A 16832-nucleotide genomic window follows, 5' to 3' on the forward strand; every position below is an offset into this window, starting at 1 on the left:
CAATAAGAAGGTTGGCAGTTCGAATCCCCGCAACGGGATGAGCTCCCGTTCCTTGGTCCCTGCTCCTGCCAACCTAGCAGTTCAAAAGCATGTCAAAGTGCAAGTAGATAAATAGGTACCACTTCGGTGGGAAGGTAAACGGTGTTTCCGTGTGCTGCTCTGGTTCGCCAGAAGCGGCTTAGTCCTGCTGGCCACATGACCCGGAAGCTGTACGCCGGCTCCCTCTGCCAGTAAAGCGAGATGAGCGCTGCAACCCCAGAGTCGGTCACGACTGGACCTAACGGTTAGGGGTCCCTTTACCTTTTAGATCAGGGGTCAGCAAACTTGTTTGGGAGGGGGCCGGTTCACCGTCCACCAGACCTTGTGGCGGGTCAGACCGCTCTCCCCCCAAGCCCCTACCTTCCCCCTGCCTACCTATGGTGCTGCCGGTGAAAGGGCTGACTGGCTTCAGAGAGGCGCTGCTCAAAATGGCACTCAACCAGCTCAACCCAGCCCCCCTCCTCCTCTACGCAGGATGGGGAGAAGCCAGGAGGAGGGAGGGAGGAGACGCTGTGGTGTGTAAGAGGGAGGGGGAAATGGTGCCCCCCCAAAAAATGGTGCAAAAAAAAAACAACCAACAAAATTAATGAAGGAATCCACACGATCCACGGACTGTCCGCAGGCCAGATCCTGAGGGCAACTGGGCTGGATTTGGCCCACGTTCCATAGTTTGCCGACCCCTGTTGTAGATTATGACCTCCAAACCATCCTAAATGTGATGGCCTGGGACTCGGGTTTGGACTCGGAACCAGAGGAGACGCAGTCTGCACCGGATCCTTTGCCTCAGGCATCATCTGAACCAAGTCTGGGGCCTGATCCTGAAGAGCCCCAGTCTGCACAGGTTCCCTTGCAACAAACACCAGCTGGGCTGAGTCAGGGGCCTGAGCCTGCCCTGGCTCCAGATGCGGGGATGACCTCGTTGCCTTCAGCTGGGCCATCACTTACAGCTGCTCCACTGTTGGGTCAGGGGAGTCTGAGGTGGCCCCTGGGTCTAGTAACCCACCAACGTCTCCCGAGCTGCAGAGACTGAGGTCTGAGAGAAGGAGAGACCTGAGTACTCGCAGGAGGAGTGCTCGCCTTCAGGTGAAACAGGGAGGTGAGTCACCGGAGGATCAGGACCGGCCGTTACCCCAACAGAGATAAAAGGCTGTCGGACCTCACCCCAGGTTGCGGGAGCAACATTGCTGTTTACTAGATCCTGTAGCTGACCTTGTTTCCTGCCCCGTGTCCTGCCTCGGCCCTGTCAGACTCTCTCCCAGTGGAAACTTTGGATTCTGGACCGGTCCTGGACCGCGTTTCATGGGTTACCCCCGGGCCCAGCACACTAAATATCTTCGCAGAAGATTACAGAAAGCATGGCTTATTGCTCCATATCCAAAAAAACCAAGCACCAGAAAATGCATTTTGCTTTAAATTAATCTTTCTAATATATAGCGGTAGGATTTAATGTATTGGAACCTGTCATTATGACTTATGGCACTTAACATTTGATGGTGGTGTAATAACTGTGGTTTTAAAACTTTAAATAAAAAAAGAGGCACACACGCACCCATCTAGATTTAAATAAGAAAAAAGCCCTTTATTTCCTTGTTACCCTTCAGAAGGGAAACGGGGGTTCCAAAGTCCTCATGTTGAAGGCACAAACATTTTGCAGAAAGGTGCATAGCAGAAACACTGCGGCTTCAGACCTACAGGAGCGCCGTACACACAGAGGAGAAGGACCACTCGCCATCTTTGGACCACACGTCAAAGGCAAGATCCTGCTAGCTCATCTGAAACACTAACTGTGGCTAGAGACCACCAGAAGTTGCAACAGAACCTGGTGGTCCATTGGGGGGTGAATGGGGCCCTGCCCCACCACGCTCAGTCCGCCCTCAGCCAGCCCCCACCTACCTTCCTGCCTTAATGCAAACCAACAGTCGCTCTGCCTGTCATTTGCTCTGACACCTCGAATCCAGGGGTAGAATCTCACCCAACCTTCTCCAACCACAGTGCTTGTGAGCATTCCAATCTTTCAAGTCTCAGAACTGTCCCAATGTCTTCATTCTTTGGCTAGCTCACTGAATGTCAAAAGGAGTTTTGGTGGCATTTGGGTCCAGCTTATCTTATCCTCCAGGAGCTGTTGTTTCCCTTGCTCTCTGCCCTCCCGCTCCCAATGTGCACCAACTGGGTGCAAAATTGGCAGGGCCTCCTGCAGCCCCCTCTATGCCCATGGAGGAGAACCTCTTGTTGCGAGGGCACCGCAACAGGAACACAAGGGAAACCCACACCCGGGGAGGAGCATTGATGCTGATGATGCACACCTGCAAGGCCATTATTAAAGAAGAAGAAAGCCTTTGGAGATTTCCAGCAATATGCAAGGCAGTGGGAGGGACAAGGGAAGGACTGTAAGGTCAGGGAGAGGAATCAGGAACTGTGCGAGGCACTGAAATCTCAACCTCGCAACCATTTGCAACACCCTCCCTGACATAGCTGTCAACGTTTCCCTTTTTTAAAGGGAAATTCCCTTATTCCGAATAGGATTCCTCACAAGAAAAGGGAAAAGTTGACAGCTATGCTCCCTAACCCCATTCATTGTCTTCTGCACTTGAAGCAAGTTCACTGCACAATCTGCGATGCTTGCCTTGGGTTTCCCTAAAAATACTGCAGAAGATGTTGTGGTGCAGCCTTTGGACTGGGATGTGCTGACTGCAGAGTTTCACCAGTACATATGCAGACCTTGATTATTGATGCTTCTTGGGAGAAAAGCAATGACAAACCTAGGCGGCATCTTAAAAAGCAGAGACATCACCTTGCCAACAAAGGTCCGTATAGTTAAAGCTCTGGTTTTCCCAGTAGTGATGTATGGAAGTGAGAGCTGGACCATAAAGAAGGCTGATCGCTGAAGAATTGATGCTTTTGAATTCTGGTGCTGGAGGAGACTCTTGAGAGTCCCATGGACTGCAAGAAGACCAAACCCATCCATTCTGAAGGAAATCAGCCCTGAGTGCTCACTGGAAGGACAGATCCTGAAGCTGAGGCTCCAATTCTTTGGCCACCTCATGAGAAGAGAAGACTCCTTGGAAAAGACCCTGATGTTGGGGGAGATGGAGGGCAGAAGGGGAAGGGGACGACGGAGGACGAGATGGTTGGACAGTGTTCTCGAAGCTACCAGCATGAGTTTGACCAAACTGTGGGAGGCAGTGGAAGACAGGAGTGCCTGGCGTGCTCTGGTCCAGGGGGTCACGAAGAGGCGGACACGACTAAACGACTAAACAACAACAACAACAAAAGAAAATCCAAGAGTCATGAGTGGAATTGGCCTTGAATTGCAATCTCCTCCTACGGCATCCTGAGATCCAGAAACTTTCATTTTTTTTTAATTAAAACCCCCCGAAGCTCTTAGAGGGTTAAGTTTTCTGAGTTCCCCCCTCGTGCACTGAAAGCAGAAATGCAAGCCTTGGCTTAGCAAAGAAGAGGGCAATGTCAAGCTTCGACCAAATGAGTGGTCCAGACCCAAACTCCAAGGGGGAATAACCTCTTCGCAATGCCGTGGAGTCATTCCCAAAAAGAAAAGGAAAACCACCCGCCCACTACGGTTTCACAGGAAAAAAATGTCAGTTCCTGGAGACTGCAGGTCTCCCACCAAGAACTTATTGATGCTTCTGAACACAGAGATGGGTTTCATATTTGTCCAAAAGTCACATTCTCAGGCCCCGACCCTAGGATGTTGGACATTGACTGCGGTTGTTGTTTGGAAGGAGAAAGGCACTCGTCACAGTCTCAGTGAGTCGTCTTTCCTATTTTTGTTACGAGAGGAGTCCTAGGGCTGGAGACAGGCTCAGTGAAGCCCTGAGACTCAGGGATCAGTTCATCTCTTCCAGGGACGGAGGAGACCCCAGAGAGACAAAGATGCTTCATGGAGGAAGATGACCTGGGATCAACTACTTGAGCACCAAAATAACACATCACCCATCTTGCGTTTCTCTTTTCTTTTCCATCTTTTCTTTTCTTTTTCTGTCTTGTTAGCTGAAAGGCACCTAAACGGAGGTTGTCTCCAGCTCAGGAAACCAAGCCGAGAAATGACCAGAGGTGGGGGAAATGAAATTCTCCTTGCTCTGGTGAGCACGCTGAGCCCCCCCAACACTTCCTCAGCAGGCAAGAGGGCAGAGGGTCATCTCTCTGAGCATGGTGCACACACAACTCCCTCCAAACTGGGGGTCACCCTTGACAGCGTGGGCAGGCTTTGGAGGTGCAGGACAGCCAGATGGAAGACCGCCTGCCCTTCTCCTGAGCTTGGAGCTGGGATGCAAGCCAAGAGCATCCTTAAATGCCACTACCCCAGGTGACACTTGACAGTCCTTTAGCAGCTATTTCAGGATGGGCAAACACATGGTCTGCTCTGGGTCTTAGCATTTGCACTTAATGGGTTGTGAGATTGCATGTGTTGTCTCATCTGCGATGGGAGGCACACAACTCACCATGGCCATAAGCGTCACAAGTCTCACCACTGCCTGGAACAATGAGAATAGCTCTGTACCAGGTCAGATTATAAATCTGTCTGGCTTAGTATTACCAGTTCTGACTGCCAGCAGCAATTCTCCAGCGGCTCAGGTAGAGGAGAGTCACATTTTGCCTTGTTCCCTTTTAAAACCCAGAGACGTCCAGGACTGAATTTGGGACTTTCTGCTTGGAAACCGGACACCCTGGCAGCCAGCTGTGGAACAAAATGGCAGGCGTTGGCACCGTGCGCCAGCCGAAACTCAAACCCAGCTCATGAAGCTGGATTCTTATTATTTTTAATGCGAGAGAATTTCACCAGCTTTTCCCAACCTGGTGCCCCCACCCAGATGTTTCGGACTACAACTCCCATAGCCCCAGCTGCTTTGCCCCAAGGGCACCATACATTTTTTTAGAAAACAGTCCCAACAAAGTTTTGTAACGCCAGCTATAAGGGGGACGATGTCCAGCACTCAGATCCCAGCGGTGAGAGAGAGAGAGGTTGTGCATCCCGTGAGGTTGTGCAAAACACAGAGGTAGCTAACAGCAGTCCACAGCTTGCGGGCAGTTGGTGTGGATCAGAACTAGGCTCAGTGCAAAAACCTGCTTCCGGAGGTAGGCAGACGTTAAGTCCTTGATGGGCAGCGGTCTGCGAGCACGTCAACATGAAACTTCTCCCCCAATCACTTATTTTGTCCCAAATCCCCAAAGCCAGCCATCACACAAAAGTACCGTTTTCCCCCCGGGCCCAGCCTCCACCCCTTTCCCTTCTTCGTTATGGATGAAAACAGTTCCTATTTTCTCTCTTTAAAAAAAAAACAAAAACGAACAGTCTTTGGTAGCAAAAATTCCCCGCGTTGGCCGGAGTAGTGCAAATGAGGAAGGAGGAGCCTGACGAGGGTCAGCCGGGACTCTCGTTTCCACAGTTGTCATTTCTTAAAAGGGAAGGACGCTGTCTGGACTTTCAGGCCTGGAACGGGTCTAAAGAAGCAGAAGAAGATGGTCAGCACAAGTCAGGAGGATACCAGGAGAACAAAGATGAACTGCAGAGTCCCAAGTAAGCCATGTTAGCTGATAGGCTACAGGGGGAGGGAAAGTAGCCCAGCATCTAGGCTAATAGAGAACAACAAACCCCTGTGTTGCAAACTTTACACAGCAAACAACACAAGCAACACGAAGACCAGTATACTAGATAGCACTGCAATTCTTATTGCATAATATACATGATTTAGTGCAACAAAAACAAAATGTGTACACTTGTAAATTCTCTAATATATTTGAAATCAAATGAACACATGTCTGTCAATCTTTGAAAGTCCATAGATGTATAATAAGTCTATAGTTGAAACAAAGCAATAGATACTATCCTGTGGGCTAAGCGGTAGAACGTTTTAGGCGTTCATGGTGCCGAAGTAGTAAGTGAATAACATATTACATATTACATATCCTCATGACCACTGCTCCTTGTGCATTTTTCTAATGTATGGGTGGTGCTGAAGAAGATTCCAGCGAAACAGTCAGATTATCTGGGATCACTGTCCTACATTGTTATTCACTTACTACTTACTACCAAATGGCCTCGGTCCAGTATACCTGAAGGAGCGTCTCCACCCCCATAATTCAGACCGGACACTGAGATCCAGTGCTGAGGGCCTTCTGGCGGTTCCCTTGCTGCGAGAAGCGAGGTTACAGGGAACCAGGCAGAGGGCCTTCTCGGTGGTGGCGCCCGTCCTGTGGAATGCACTCCCAGCAGATGTGAAGGAAGTAAGCCGCTATCTTATCTTTAGAAGGCAGCCCTGTTTAGGGAGGTTTTTAATATTTAATGCTGTATTGTTTTTAACACTCGACTGGGAGCTGCCCAGAGTGGCTGGGGAAACCCAGCCAGATGGGCGGGGTATAAATAATAAATATTATTATTATTATTATTATTATTATTATTATTATTATTATTATTACTACAACCTGTCAGAGGCCCGGCACCTCCTTCCCAAAACCCTAACTGTTCCCCTACGAAAATTTTCACTGCACACCACTGAGGGTACTTCTGGGTCCATTGCTGTCGCTCGAGGCTCGGGTAGCCGCAGTGGCCCAGAGTGCCTTCCATCAACTTCAGCTGGTGACTCAGCTGCACCCTTTTTTTATATATATATAAATTTTTATTCAGGTTTTTACAATATTACAAAATGAAAAAGAAAAAATACAAAATAAAAATAGTAAAAAACAATTCAATCTTTTCATCGCTTATTTTTCATTTACTTGTTTCCCGGACCTCCTCATACCTCCCTTTTTTGTATTCCAGTTCAATTTATTAGTTCAGCAATTCCTTTCCCTCTTTATTTTATCCTGATCTTTAATCTTAAATTATTATAGCATTAAATTTTTACCTATTAAAAAACCATTTTTTCATATTCTTTTATACCATTACAGCTAGAAACCACTTAATTTCAATCCAACATCATTCTAACATTCATTAATTTTGCAATATTTCTGTAAGTAGTCTTTAAATTTCTTCCAATCTTCTTCCACCGACTCTTCTCCCTGGTCTCGGATTCTGCCAGTCATTTCCGCCAATTCCATATAGTCCATCACCTTCATCTGCCATTCTTCCAGGGTGGGTAAATCTTGTGTCTTTAGCTGCACCCTTATCTGGACAGGGGTAGCCTAACTTCTGTCATCTATGCCCTGGTAACCTCTAGGTTAGATTACTGCAGTGGGGCAGCCTCTGAAGGTGGTTCAGAAGCCTCAGCCCATGCAGAATTCAGCAGCCAGGTTACTCACCAGGGTTTGAATACACCACACCTGACTTAAGCAGCTGCCAGTTAGTTTCTGGGCCCCAAGTGCTGCTTTTGACCTATAAATCCTCAAATGGCTCAGGACCACAATGCTTCAAGGACCGCCTCTCCCCATATGAACCTCTTGGACTCTGCAATCCTCATTGAAATGAGGCTGTATTTTAATGTTTTAACGTTGTATTTTAATCTTGTATTTAAGTTGTATTTCAATCAATTTGTTTTTATATTGGGTGTTAGCCACCCTGAGCCCGGTCTTGGCTGGGGAGCGCGGGGTATAAATAAATAAATTTAAATAAATAAATAAATAAATTTAAATAAATTTAAATAAATTTAAATAAATTTAAACAAATTTAAATAAATAAATAAATAAATAAATAAATAAATAAATTTATTAATTTTTATTTGAGGCCCTTTTTCGTGTGCCTCCTCCATGAGGTCCAGAGGATGGCAACACAAGAACAAAGGCTTTTCTGTAGTGTTTCGCTGTATTGTTTTATTTGTTATTATGTTAATAAAGGTATTGCTATTGTATTATTATGTCTTTTTGTGCGTTTATCCTGCAAACTGCGCTAGGATCCTCAAAGGAAGGGTGGTATTGAAACTTAATGAAAAAATGAATAAAATAAATTATCAGGGTTGTAGTCCAACGGCGCTGAAGGCCTCATCCGCTTTTCCCAGGGTCCCCACCCACCACAGGGCAAGCGACCCTTGGAAGGTCTCACATGAGGGAATTCGACCCTCGTACAGAAAAGACTTCCGTAATGCACAATAAAAGCAGCAGAAGCAAACATCAGGAGGGCAGGAAATGGGGTTTCCCTCCAACAGCAGCAGGGGCAAGGTCCTACTCACCTCTGAGGTGGCACCGGCCTGTGTGGAGGGAAAAAAACAAAGAGTCTTCGTTAATGGTTTGGAAACAGATTCTGTTGCTGCTATACCCATATCAGGCGTAGGCACTCTACCAACTTTCCTGGTCTCGAGCTGGAAAATTGCCAGACTTCATAACTCAAGAACACTCTCTCAGTTATAGGACTTTGCAAGCAAGTGAACCAAGGACTTGGAAGCAAAAGACCCTCTCTGGGCTTAGAGAGAGGAGATGACTTGTAACACCTACAAATAGTGTGTGCATGGAAAGTGGTCTATGTTGGTATTTGCCTAGTAAAGGCAACTCTGCTAAACAGCTGTTTTCTGTGCAGAGCTTAACCCCAACAGAGTCTCCAACAGACCACAAAAACACAAACTGCCAAGGCGAAAAGCCCACAAGACGCTTTCTTTCAGAATTCCTAAAAATGATACGAGAACTGTTAAGCCCAGACATGGTTCCAGGGAAAACAGTTGGCCAGAACCCCAAGACGATTGCTTGATACTGCAGTTTCTGCCCATCTATATTCTTCCAACGGGACACGGGTGGTGCTGTGGGTTAAACCACAGAGCCTAGGACTTGCTGATCAGAAGGTCGGCGGTTCGAATCCCTGCCACAGGGTGAGCTCCCATTGCTCGGTCCCTGCTCCTGCCCACCTAGCAGTTCGAAAGCACGTCAAAGTGCAAGTAGATAAATAGGTACCGCTCCGGCGGGAAGGTAAACGGCATTTCCGTGCACTGCTCTGGTTCCCCAGAAGCAGCTTAGTCATGCTGGCCACATGATCCGGAAGCTGTACACCGGCTCCCTCGGCCAATAAAGCGAGATGAACGCCACAACTGCAGAGCCGTCCGCGACTGGACTTAATGGTCAGGGGTCCCTTTACCTTGTTGGGAAACTGTGTACATGCAGCTACTCACACAGAGTCAATTAAGGTTTGGCAGACAGCAAGAAGGCAATCTGAAGGAGTAAGTCTGCCTGGTGATAACAGAGACATGGAGACAGCTCCCTGATTGGTCAAGCTCTTTGAAGAGAGTGATAATTAATGGCCTACTAACTGGAATGCGTTAGTTCAGAGTTCAGTATTTCAGAGTTCTGTGTGTCAGTGTAGGAGTTGTGAGTCGTGTCAGAGAGAGCTAGCTAAAGATCAGGAGTGCTCTGATGGTGTTTCCTGCTTGGCAGGGGGTTGGACTCGATGGCCCTTGTGGTTTATTCCAACTCTATGATTCTATGATTCTATTCTATGATCCGTGTTCTGTTCCTGTAAATAGTCCACTGTATATAATAAACACCTAACTACAAGTTCCTGGTTCCTGCTTCGTCTATCCTGTCTGCAGCCAAGTCGCCAATTGCTTCTGTGGATTCTGCGTTTACTCTGCTAGGTCTGGCTAAGGTCCTGCAACTAGTCAGAAAGTTGTGAAACACCAATAAGTTTGGCCAATATACCTTTACCTTATATTCTTCCAGCAGCAGCCCCCTCCTTGCTCCCGTCACCCCACTTCTGTGGTAACTCCAATCCTTGTTGTCTGGCTTCTTTGGTAACTTAGAGGTGCTAATGATCAAATGTGTTAAGCAAATTAATAGATAAACAAACTTACTTCAGCGGTCTGGAGAGGGGGCTCATGGCATTGAGTCCTGCCGGCTTGGTATTGGCTGGAGGCACCATGACCAGCAAGGCCTGACCCTGAGCTGGCGGCAGTTCTTTAGCCAGGAGGGGGTTCCCCGGGAGCGGCCGGCGTGGCGGCCTCTGCTTTGGATCGACCTAGCAGGGAAGGAAACATGGTCAGAGACTGCCAAATGAAGAGGACAGGATAAGGCCAATGCCCCACCTAGTTCAGAATCCTGTTCTCACAGTGGCCAACCAGAGGCCTGTGGGAAACCAGCAAGCAGGGTTCGACCACAAGAGCAACTCTCCCTTCTTGTGGTTCCCAGAAACGAGTATTCAAAAGCGTTGTTGCTTCTGATTAGGAAGTCAAGGAATAGCCAGCCTGGCCAATAGCCATCAGTAGCCCTCTTCTCCTCCATAAATATATCTAACCCTTTTTTAAAGCCATCCAAGTTAGTGACCATCACTGCCTCCTGCAGTGACCTTGCACTGCTGGAATAGCTCAGTCGGTAGAGCATGAGACTCTTAACCTCAGGTTCATGGGTTCGAATCCCACGTTGGACAAAAAGATTTCTGCATTTCAAGGGGTTGGACTAGATGAGCCTCGTGGTCCCTTCCTACACTGCCCTTCTATTACTATGACGCTGTGCGTTTTATCTGTCCTGAGTCTTCCAGCTGTCAGCTTCATTAGCTGTCTCGTGTAGTGCAATACGTCTCCGGGCGGTGCAAATTTTATAAACTTCCATATTGTCATGAAAAGTAATCCAAGCAGTGAACCAAACATCCCATCAGCTGACTTTGAGGACCAATCCCTGCCTACCAGGTCCTATAAAAGCCTGAACTGAGAGGTTGCTCCTCAGTCTGAGCAGGAAACCGCCCCAGCTCCTGGTGAGAAAAAATCACTTTTCCTTTAGGTCACAGTTTCCCAAAATTGGGTCCCCATCATCACTAGTGTGGGATGTAACATCACTGTATCAGTCAAGTACGAGACTTCCTGTTTGCCCAGAGTGGAGATACAGGGGAATGTTACTCCAGCCAGGAGGACTTCCTGTCACACCTGTCTAGAGCATCTTCTCCCTGCATGTGGCCAGGTAGATGGGCGTGTATTTGATGTATTTTGCTGTCTGCTGGCTCTCAGCCAACAGCACATGGGCTCATCCCCATATGGGATGAACTCAAACTCTCTTCTGTAGCTACCAATTAAGCCTGCCTTCAGGGAACCAACTGTGAACTGAATGTAAGTAAACTTCTTATTACAGTGGACGCTCGGGTTGCGAACGTGATCCATGCGGGAGGCACGTTCGCAACCCACAGCATTCGCAACCCTCAGCATTTGCAACCTGCAGCGCCGCATCTGCGCACGTGCGGGTTGCGATTCAGTGCTTCTGCACTTCTGCGCATGCGCAAAGCACAATTTAGTGTTTTGTGCACGCATGAGCGCCGAAACTTGGAAGTAAGCCGTTCTGGTACTTCCAGATTGAGCACGGTGCGCAACCCAAAAACACGCAACCTGAAGCATCTGTAACCTGAGGTATGACTGTACTTTTAAGAAAAGACTGTTGTGTCTTTATTCTTTTTAAGAGGGGACAAAGGGGATTTACCAGGAACAAATCCAATCTGGACAAGCCAGACTTGATTGCTTAAGTAAAGAGATTCAAACGATTTTACCAACTAGCTTCCTGCTATATACAGGTGAATGTACTCTGCTACTGATCCACTAGCGTGAGTGAGGAAGGATAATATTTAATCAATATATCCACAACATTCCCACCCCTAGCTAGCAAGACCAGTGGTCAGGGACGAAGGGAACTGTAGTTCAAAAACAGCTGGATCTTGAAAGGGTGGACTCCCCTGAGGCCTGTTCCAGACTCACCAACGCGGTCCTGACGGGGCTGGTGGGAAGAGGCTTCTTCGGTGGAGGGAGTTTGTTTTGCGTGCCGAATTTCGCACCAGCAGCTGCAGCAGGGGATTTGTTGAAAGGCAGCGGAGGCGGCCTGGAAGGCTTGAGGTCTTTCGGGAGAGCGGCAACCGGGGCAGGGGCAGGGCGGAGAGGGCGGACCACGTTGACCGGGTGGGAAGCGCCTTGGAGAGAGTTTGGTTTGGGTGGGAAAACACCCCTTGTTGCCTGTAGAGAGAAGAGAGAGAGAAGGCAAAGGTGAATTTCCCCCTCGTTTAAGGCGGAGGCAGTTTCCGCAGTTCCACAGAGCGAAGGTGCAAATAAGTGGACACGATCCTGTCCCCTCCTCATATGAGCGGTTATTTTAAAATCTGCACATTTCTAGCAGTTTCTAAATTAGGGTTGGGCACAGTGGAAGAAGACCGCCTGAGTCGAGAGTCTGATAACCAGTCCCCAATTTGCGGCACGGTTTCGAGGTTGCTTGCATCAAGATTTCAGGAGCATACAAAGGTTTGTTAAAAAACAACCCAGAAGCTTTTCTTTTGGGAATTAGAGTGGACACTCGGGTTGTGAACATGATCTGTGTGGGAGGCAGGTTCGCAACCTGCAGCGTCCGCAACCCGCAGTGCCTCGTCTGCGCACATGTGGGTTGCGATTCGGTGCGTCTGCGCATGCGCAAAGCACGATTTAGCACTTCTGCGCAAGCGCAGAAACCCGGAAGTAACCCGTTTCAGTACTTCCGGGTTTCGCCGCGTCCGTAACCCGAAAACTTGCAACCTGAAGCGTCTGTAACCCGAGGTATGACTGTATAGGGACGGAACTACCTAAACTGTATAGAATTCTGTTTACGTACACTACTACAGCAGCAAGAATGTTACTCGCCCCAAAATGGAAAGAAGCAGAAGTCCCAGTAAAGGAAGAATGGAATACAAAAACTTATGGAATATGCAGAAATGGCAAAACTCACCGGAAGAATAAGAAATCAAGGTAACAAAATAAAAGAATGGAAATGGTTTATTGAATATATGCAGATAAATTGTAAACAGATAAGAACATTGGCAGGATTATTGTAATAACCTGCAGTCTCATAAGAGTATATATTTAAAGTGGATGAATAAATGAGCAAATAAATGAGTTGATTTGGATGTGCAGAAGATAATAAAAAATAAATTTAAGGAACTGTGGAAAGAGGGAGAAGGAAGTCAAGTTTCGAAATGTTAAGATGAGTTAACTTTTAAATATGGAGGTCTGGCTGGAAGAAACATGGACCTTATTGGGACAGAGCTTCTGCGAGATTTGGTGTCCAATACAAAGGACTATCCAAAAAACCGGCAGAGAGGAATTGAGAGAGAATTAATAGCCTCGGACGTGAGGTCGCCAGGCTGACAGCAGATAGACTGATGGACATTTGTTGGGGTTCGAAACCGGGAAAGGGGGGGTGGGGCTTTGGGAATCCAAAGGATGTACAATTATACTCTGTTTCCTTTTATTTTGTTTTGCTACTAATATAAAAATGGGGAATTCGTGGAAGGGAATTGGGGTCGACCTTAGAAAAAGATTTTTAAGAATAAGTACTGATGTATAAAGACTGAGGTTTATAAGTTAAAATTGGTTAACTAAAATGAATTAAATATAATAAGATAAAATTTGGGGACAAGAACTTGCTGAGCTAAAAATTGGAATTGGAATACAAGAAGGGGAGGTGTGGGGAAGTCAAGGAAATTTGTTATTGAAAGTAAGGAATGTAAATTTTATGTGTTTTTAATTGTTTTTTTGTTTTTTCTCTATTTTTTGAAAACTTCAATAAATATCTATTAAAAAAACAAAAAAACGAAATGTTAAGATGATTGTAAATTTGATGAAATGTATTAATCTGAAATACACACACACACACACACACAGACATACATACATACATACATACATACATACATACATATACACACACACACACACAGTGGTACCTCTGGTTGCAAACAGGATCCATTCCGGAGGCCCGTTCACAACATGAAAAGAACACAACCCGCAGTGGCACGTCTGCGCACGTGCGGGTTGCAATTCGCCGCTTCCGTGCATGCGTGTGACGTTATTTTGTGCTTCTGCACATGCGCTAGTGGCGAAACCCTTTTCGGTACTTCCAGGTCTCTGCAGGACGCAACCTGAAAACGCTCAACCTGAAGCAAACGTAACAAGAGGTATGACTGTATATATGAAACATTTCAGGAGCATACTCACTTGGCTGGAACTGCTGGCCGCAGTTTTATTGGAGAAGGAAGAAGAGGTGGAAATGTCCTGCAAAGTGAAGGCTGAGTTCGAGTGTCCCTGATTTGCCTTCCGATTGACAGCTCCATTCCTGCCGGGAAATACCAAAGGGAATGGAAGTTAATTTCTGGCAAATGGGGGGGCTCACTCCAGATCTGTACGGAGGAGGAAGGGAGAAAAGAGAGAGGTGGGAGAAGGACAATGGAACCTTCTAACAAGGCCCACCTGAAACTGGGCCAAATGCAAACTCTGAGCTCTAGAGTGCCCACCTATGGCCGTTTCGCACTGGAGGAATTTGCACCCGGGAGCTGTGCAGGACCTCCCCAGAGGCACCAGTGAAAGCTTTCGTGGGCACTGGGTTGACGACCCCCGGTCTATACACTGACTCCCAGCAGCCCTCTGTGTTTTCAAGCAGGGGACATGCCCAGCCCTGCCTGGAGATGCAGAAATCGAACCCAAGACCTTCTGAAGGTAAAGCAGAGTACAGTGGACGCTCGGGTTGCGAACGTGGTCCGTGCAGGAGGCATGTTCGCAACCCGCAGCGTTCGCAACCCGCAGCGCCGCTTCTGAACACGGGCGGGTTGCGATTTGGGACTTCTGCGCATGCGCAAAGTGCGATTTAGCGCTTCTGCACATGTGCGACTGCCAAAACCTGGAAGTAACCCATTTTGGCACATCCATAAACCAAAAAAACACAACCTGAAGCATCTGTAACCCAAGGTATGACTGTATGGGCCTTTCCCAGATGTCTTGGTCTCTGTGCAACGAGAGGCTTATTTCTATTACAGAATGGTTTTCCTTCAAAGGAAGGGGCAACCGAGAGGACGAAAGTGGACGTCCCCTCTAGAACAGGGTTTCCCAAACTGTTTTGGGGCTACCGTTCCCATCATCTCTGACCACTGCTCCTGCTAGCTAGTGGCGATGGGAGTTGTAGTCCAGAAAAACAGCTGGAGACCTAAGTTTGGGAAACTCTGATCTAGCGCAAGGCCTGGGAAATCCCAAGAAAGAGGGAAGGCAGCCTCCTGGGTCTCTGCTCACCTGTAGGTCTCGTGGCTCTTTCTTAAGCCTTTGAACCACTTGTTGAGGAGAGAGCTCTCCCTCCGGTAGTACCAATAGAGTCCGAGGGACAAAGCCGGCAGGAACAGGAAGAAAAAGAGCAGCAGGACGATCAGGACGGCTTCGTGATCTGTAGGAAGAGGCACAGGGATAGCAAACGGTCATGAAACCAAGGCGCGTAGAGGGATGGGCTTGGTTTATGACACAGGTTGTCAATCTAAGCCATGCATTGCAGGGGGCTGGGCTAATGATGCTCGGGTCCCTTCCAAGGCTACAATTATAGGATTCTATGTGGCGCTGTGGTCTAAACCACTGAGCCTCTTGGGCTTGCTGATCAGAAGGTCGGTGGTTCAAATCCCCGCGACGGGGTGAGCTCCCGTTGCTCTGTCCCAGCTCCTGCCAACCTAGCAGTTTGAAAGCACACTAGTAAAAGTAGATAAATAGGTACCACTCTGGCGGGAAGGTAAACGGCATTTCCGTGCGCTGCTCTGGTTCGCCAGAAGTGGCTTAGTCATGCTGGCCACATGACCTGGAAAAACTGTCTGCAGGCATACGACTGCTCCCTCGGCCAGTAAAGCGAGATGAGCACCGCAACCCCAAAGCCGTTCGCGACTGGACCTAATGGTCAGGGGTCCCTTTACCTTTATGTGAAACAACTGCAAGCTCAGGAGCAGGGGAATCTGGTTGCGGCTGCCCACACAGTATATCACTGGGTACTCAGTAAACCAATGCTCCTATTTATGGAGGCTCTATTCTGCTATCGTCAGAGGAACTTCACTCACTGGGTTGCTTTTATTTTTGTTAGGTATTTCATGGTTTTATATCTTGATTTTATTCTGTGAACCGCCCTGAGACGTCCAGGTATAGGGCGGTATATAAATTCTAATTCTAATACTACTACTACTACTACTACTACTACTACTACTACTACTAATAATAATAATAATAATAATAATATTTCACCCTTTGCCAACTTGGTGCCCTCCAGGTGTTTTGGACTGAGCTGGTGGGAGTTGTAGTTCAAAACATCTGGAGAGCCCCCGGTTGGTAAAGGCTGGTTTAGCAGCACAACACGACTTCTAAAACTAGTGGCACCCACCAGCTCAAAATTAAACTTGTTGGTTTCACTTTTCAACTGATTCACAAACTGATATAGCTCATTTGGACCGAATTTTAATAATCTGGCTTTTTTTTATCAAAACATTGATCCAGGGGTGTGGGGGGGTGTTTCATTACTGGAAAGAATGCAAAATAACCATTTAATAACCACTTGTGGTTAAAAGGGTTTTCCTTTTCCCATAAAAAAAACTTCAGAACCAGCACAGCCTAATAAAATTAAACAAGGACACACTGGATTCTAAGGTTCACGCTTAAAGGAGAGGCATTGGAGGAAAACCTCCACCTTGAGGCTTGTTGCCCTTACAGAAAACAAGGGGGTTGGAGATACAGAAGCCCATCATTTTGCAAAAGCATGGGATATATTAAAGCGGCTAATGTTCATTTTTATAAATAGGCCATAAAACACAGCAGAAGTATTTTAAAAAAAAATCTGTGCTCCATCACTCTAACAGGCAAATTACAATTTATAGCCACATTGCACTGGCCAAAATTAATTTACCAATTCCTTCCTTCTCTATAACCAGGCATCACAAGCTATCATTGTACTATATGTCAATATTTCACTATTTCTTTGTCAAGGAAGATCTCCATGAAACAGGGCGATTCTTCCCAATGACTGTGGTGTGGCATGAAGAGGAGGAGACATTTGCAGCCAGAGAGCCAGATTGCCTTCTGGGGAGCCTTCCAGGGGCCAGAAGCAAAGGTAGAAGGAGCAACTCATTTACA

The 16832-nt window shown here is 47.2% G+C and overlaps 1 protein-coding gene across 1 annotated transcript in view; it reads right to left on the minus strand.

Moving 5' to 3' along the window:
* Positions 1-2169: 2169 nt before the first annotated feature.
* Positions 2170-16832, minus strand: part of ADAM33 (ADAM metallopeptidase domain 33) — a 97781-nt gene continuing 83118 nt past the window's right edge. The window contains exons 19-24 of the mRNA XM_053402307.1: positions 14970-15117; positions 13905-14022; positions 11646-11897; positions 9765-9928; positions 8160-8177; positions 2170-5499 (exon numbers count right to left, since the gene is read on the minus strand). Of these exons, the coding sequence (XP_053258282.1) occupies positions 5448-5499; positions 8160-8177; positions 9765-9928; positions 11646-11897; positions 13905-14022; positions 14970-15117 (752 nt within the window). The 3' untranslated portion in view covers positions 2170-5447. The remainder of the gene's footprint in view (positions 5500-8159; positions 8178-9764; positions 9929-11645; positions 11898-13904; positions 14023-14969; positions 15118-16832) is intronic.

This window comes from Podarcis raffonei, chromosome 9, assembly GCF_027172205.1.
Source record: "Podarcis raffonei isolate rPodRaf1 chromosome 9, rPodRaf1.pri, whole genome shotgun sequence".
Taxonomy (NCBI): Eukaryota; Metazoa; Chordata; class Lepidosauria; order Squamata; family Lacertidae; genus Podarcis; species Podarcis raffonei.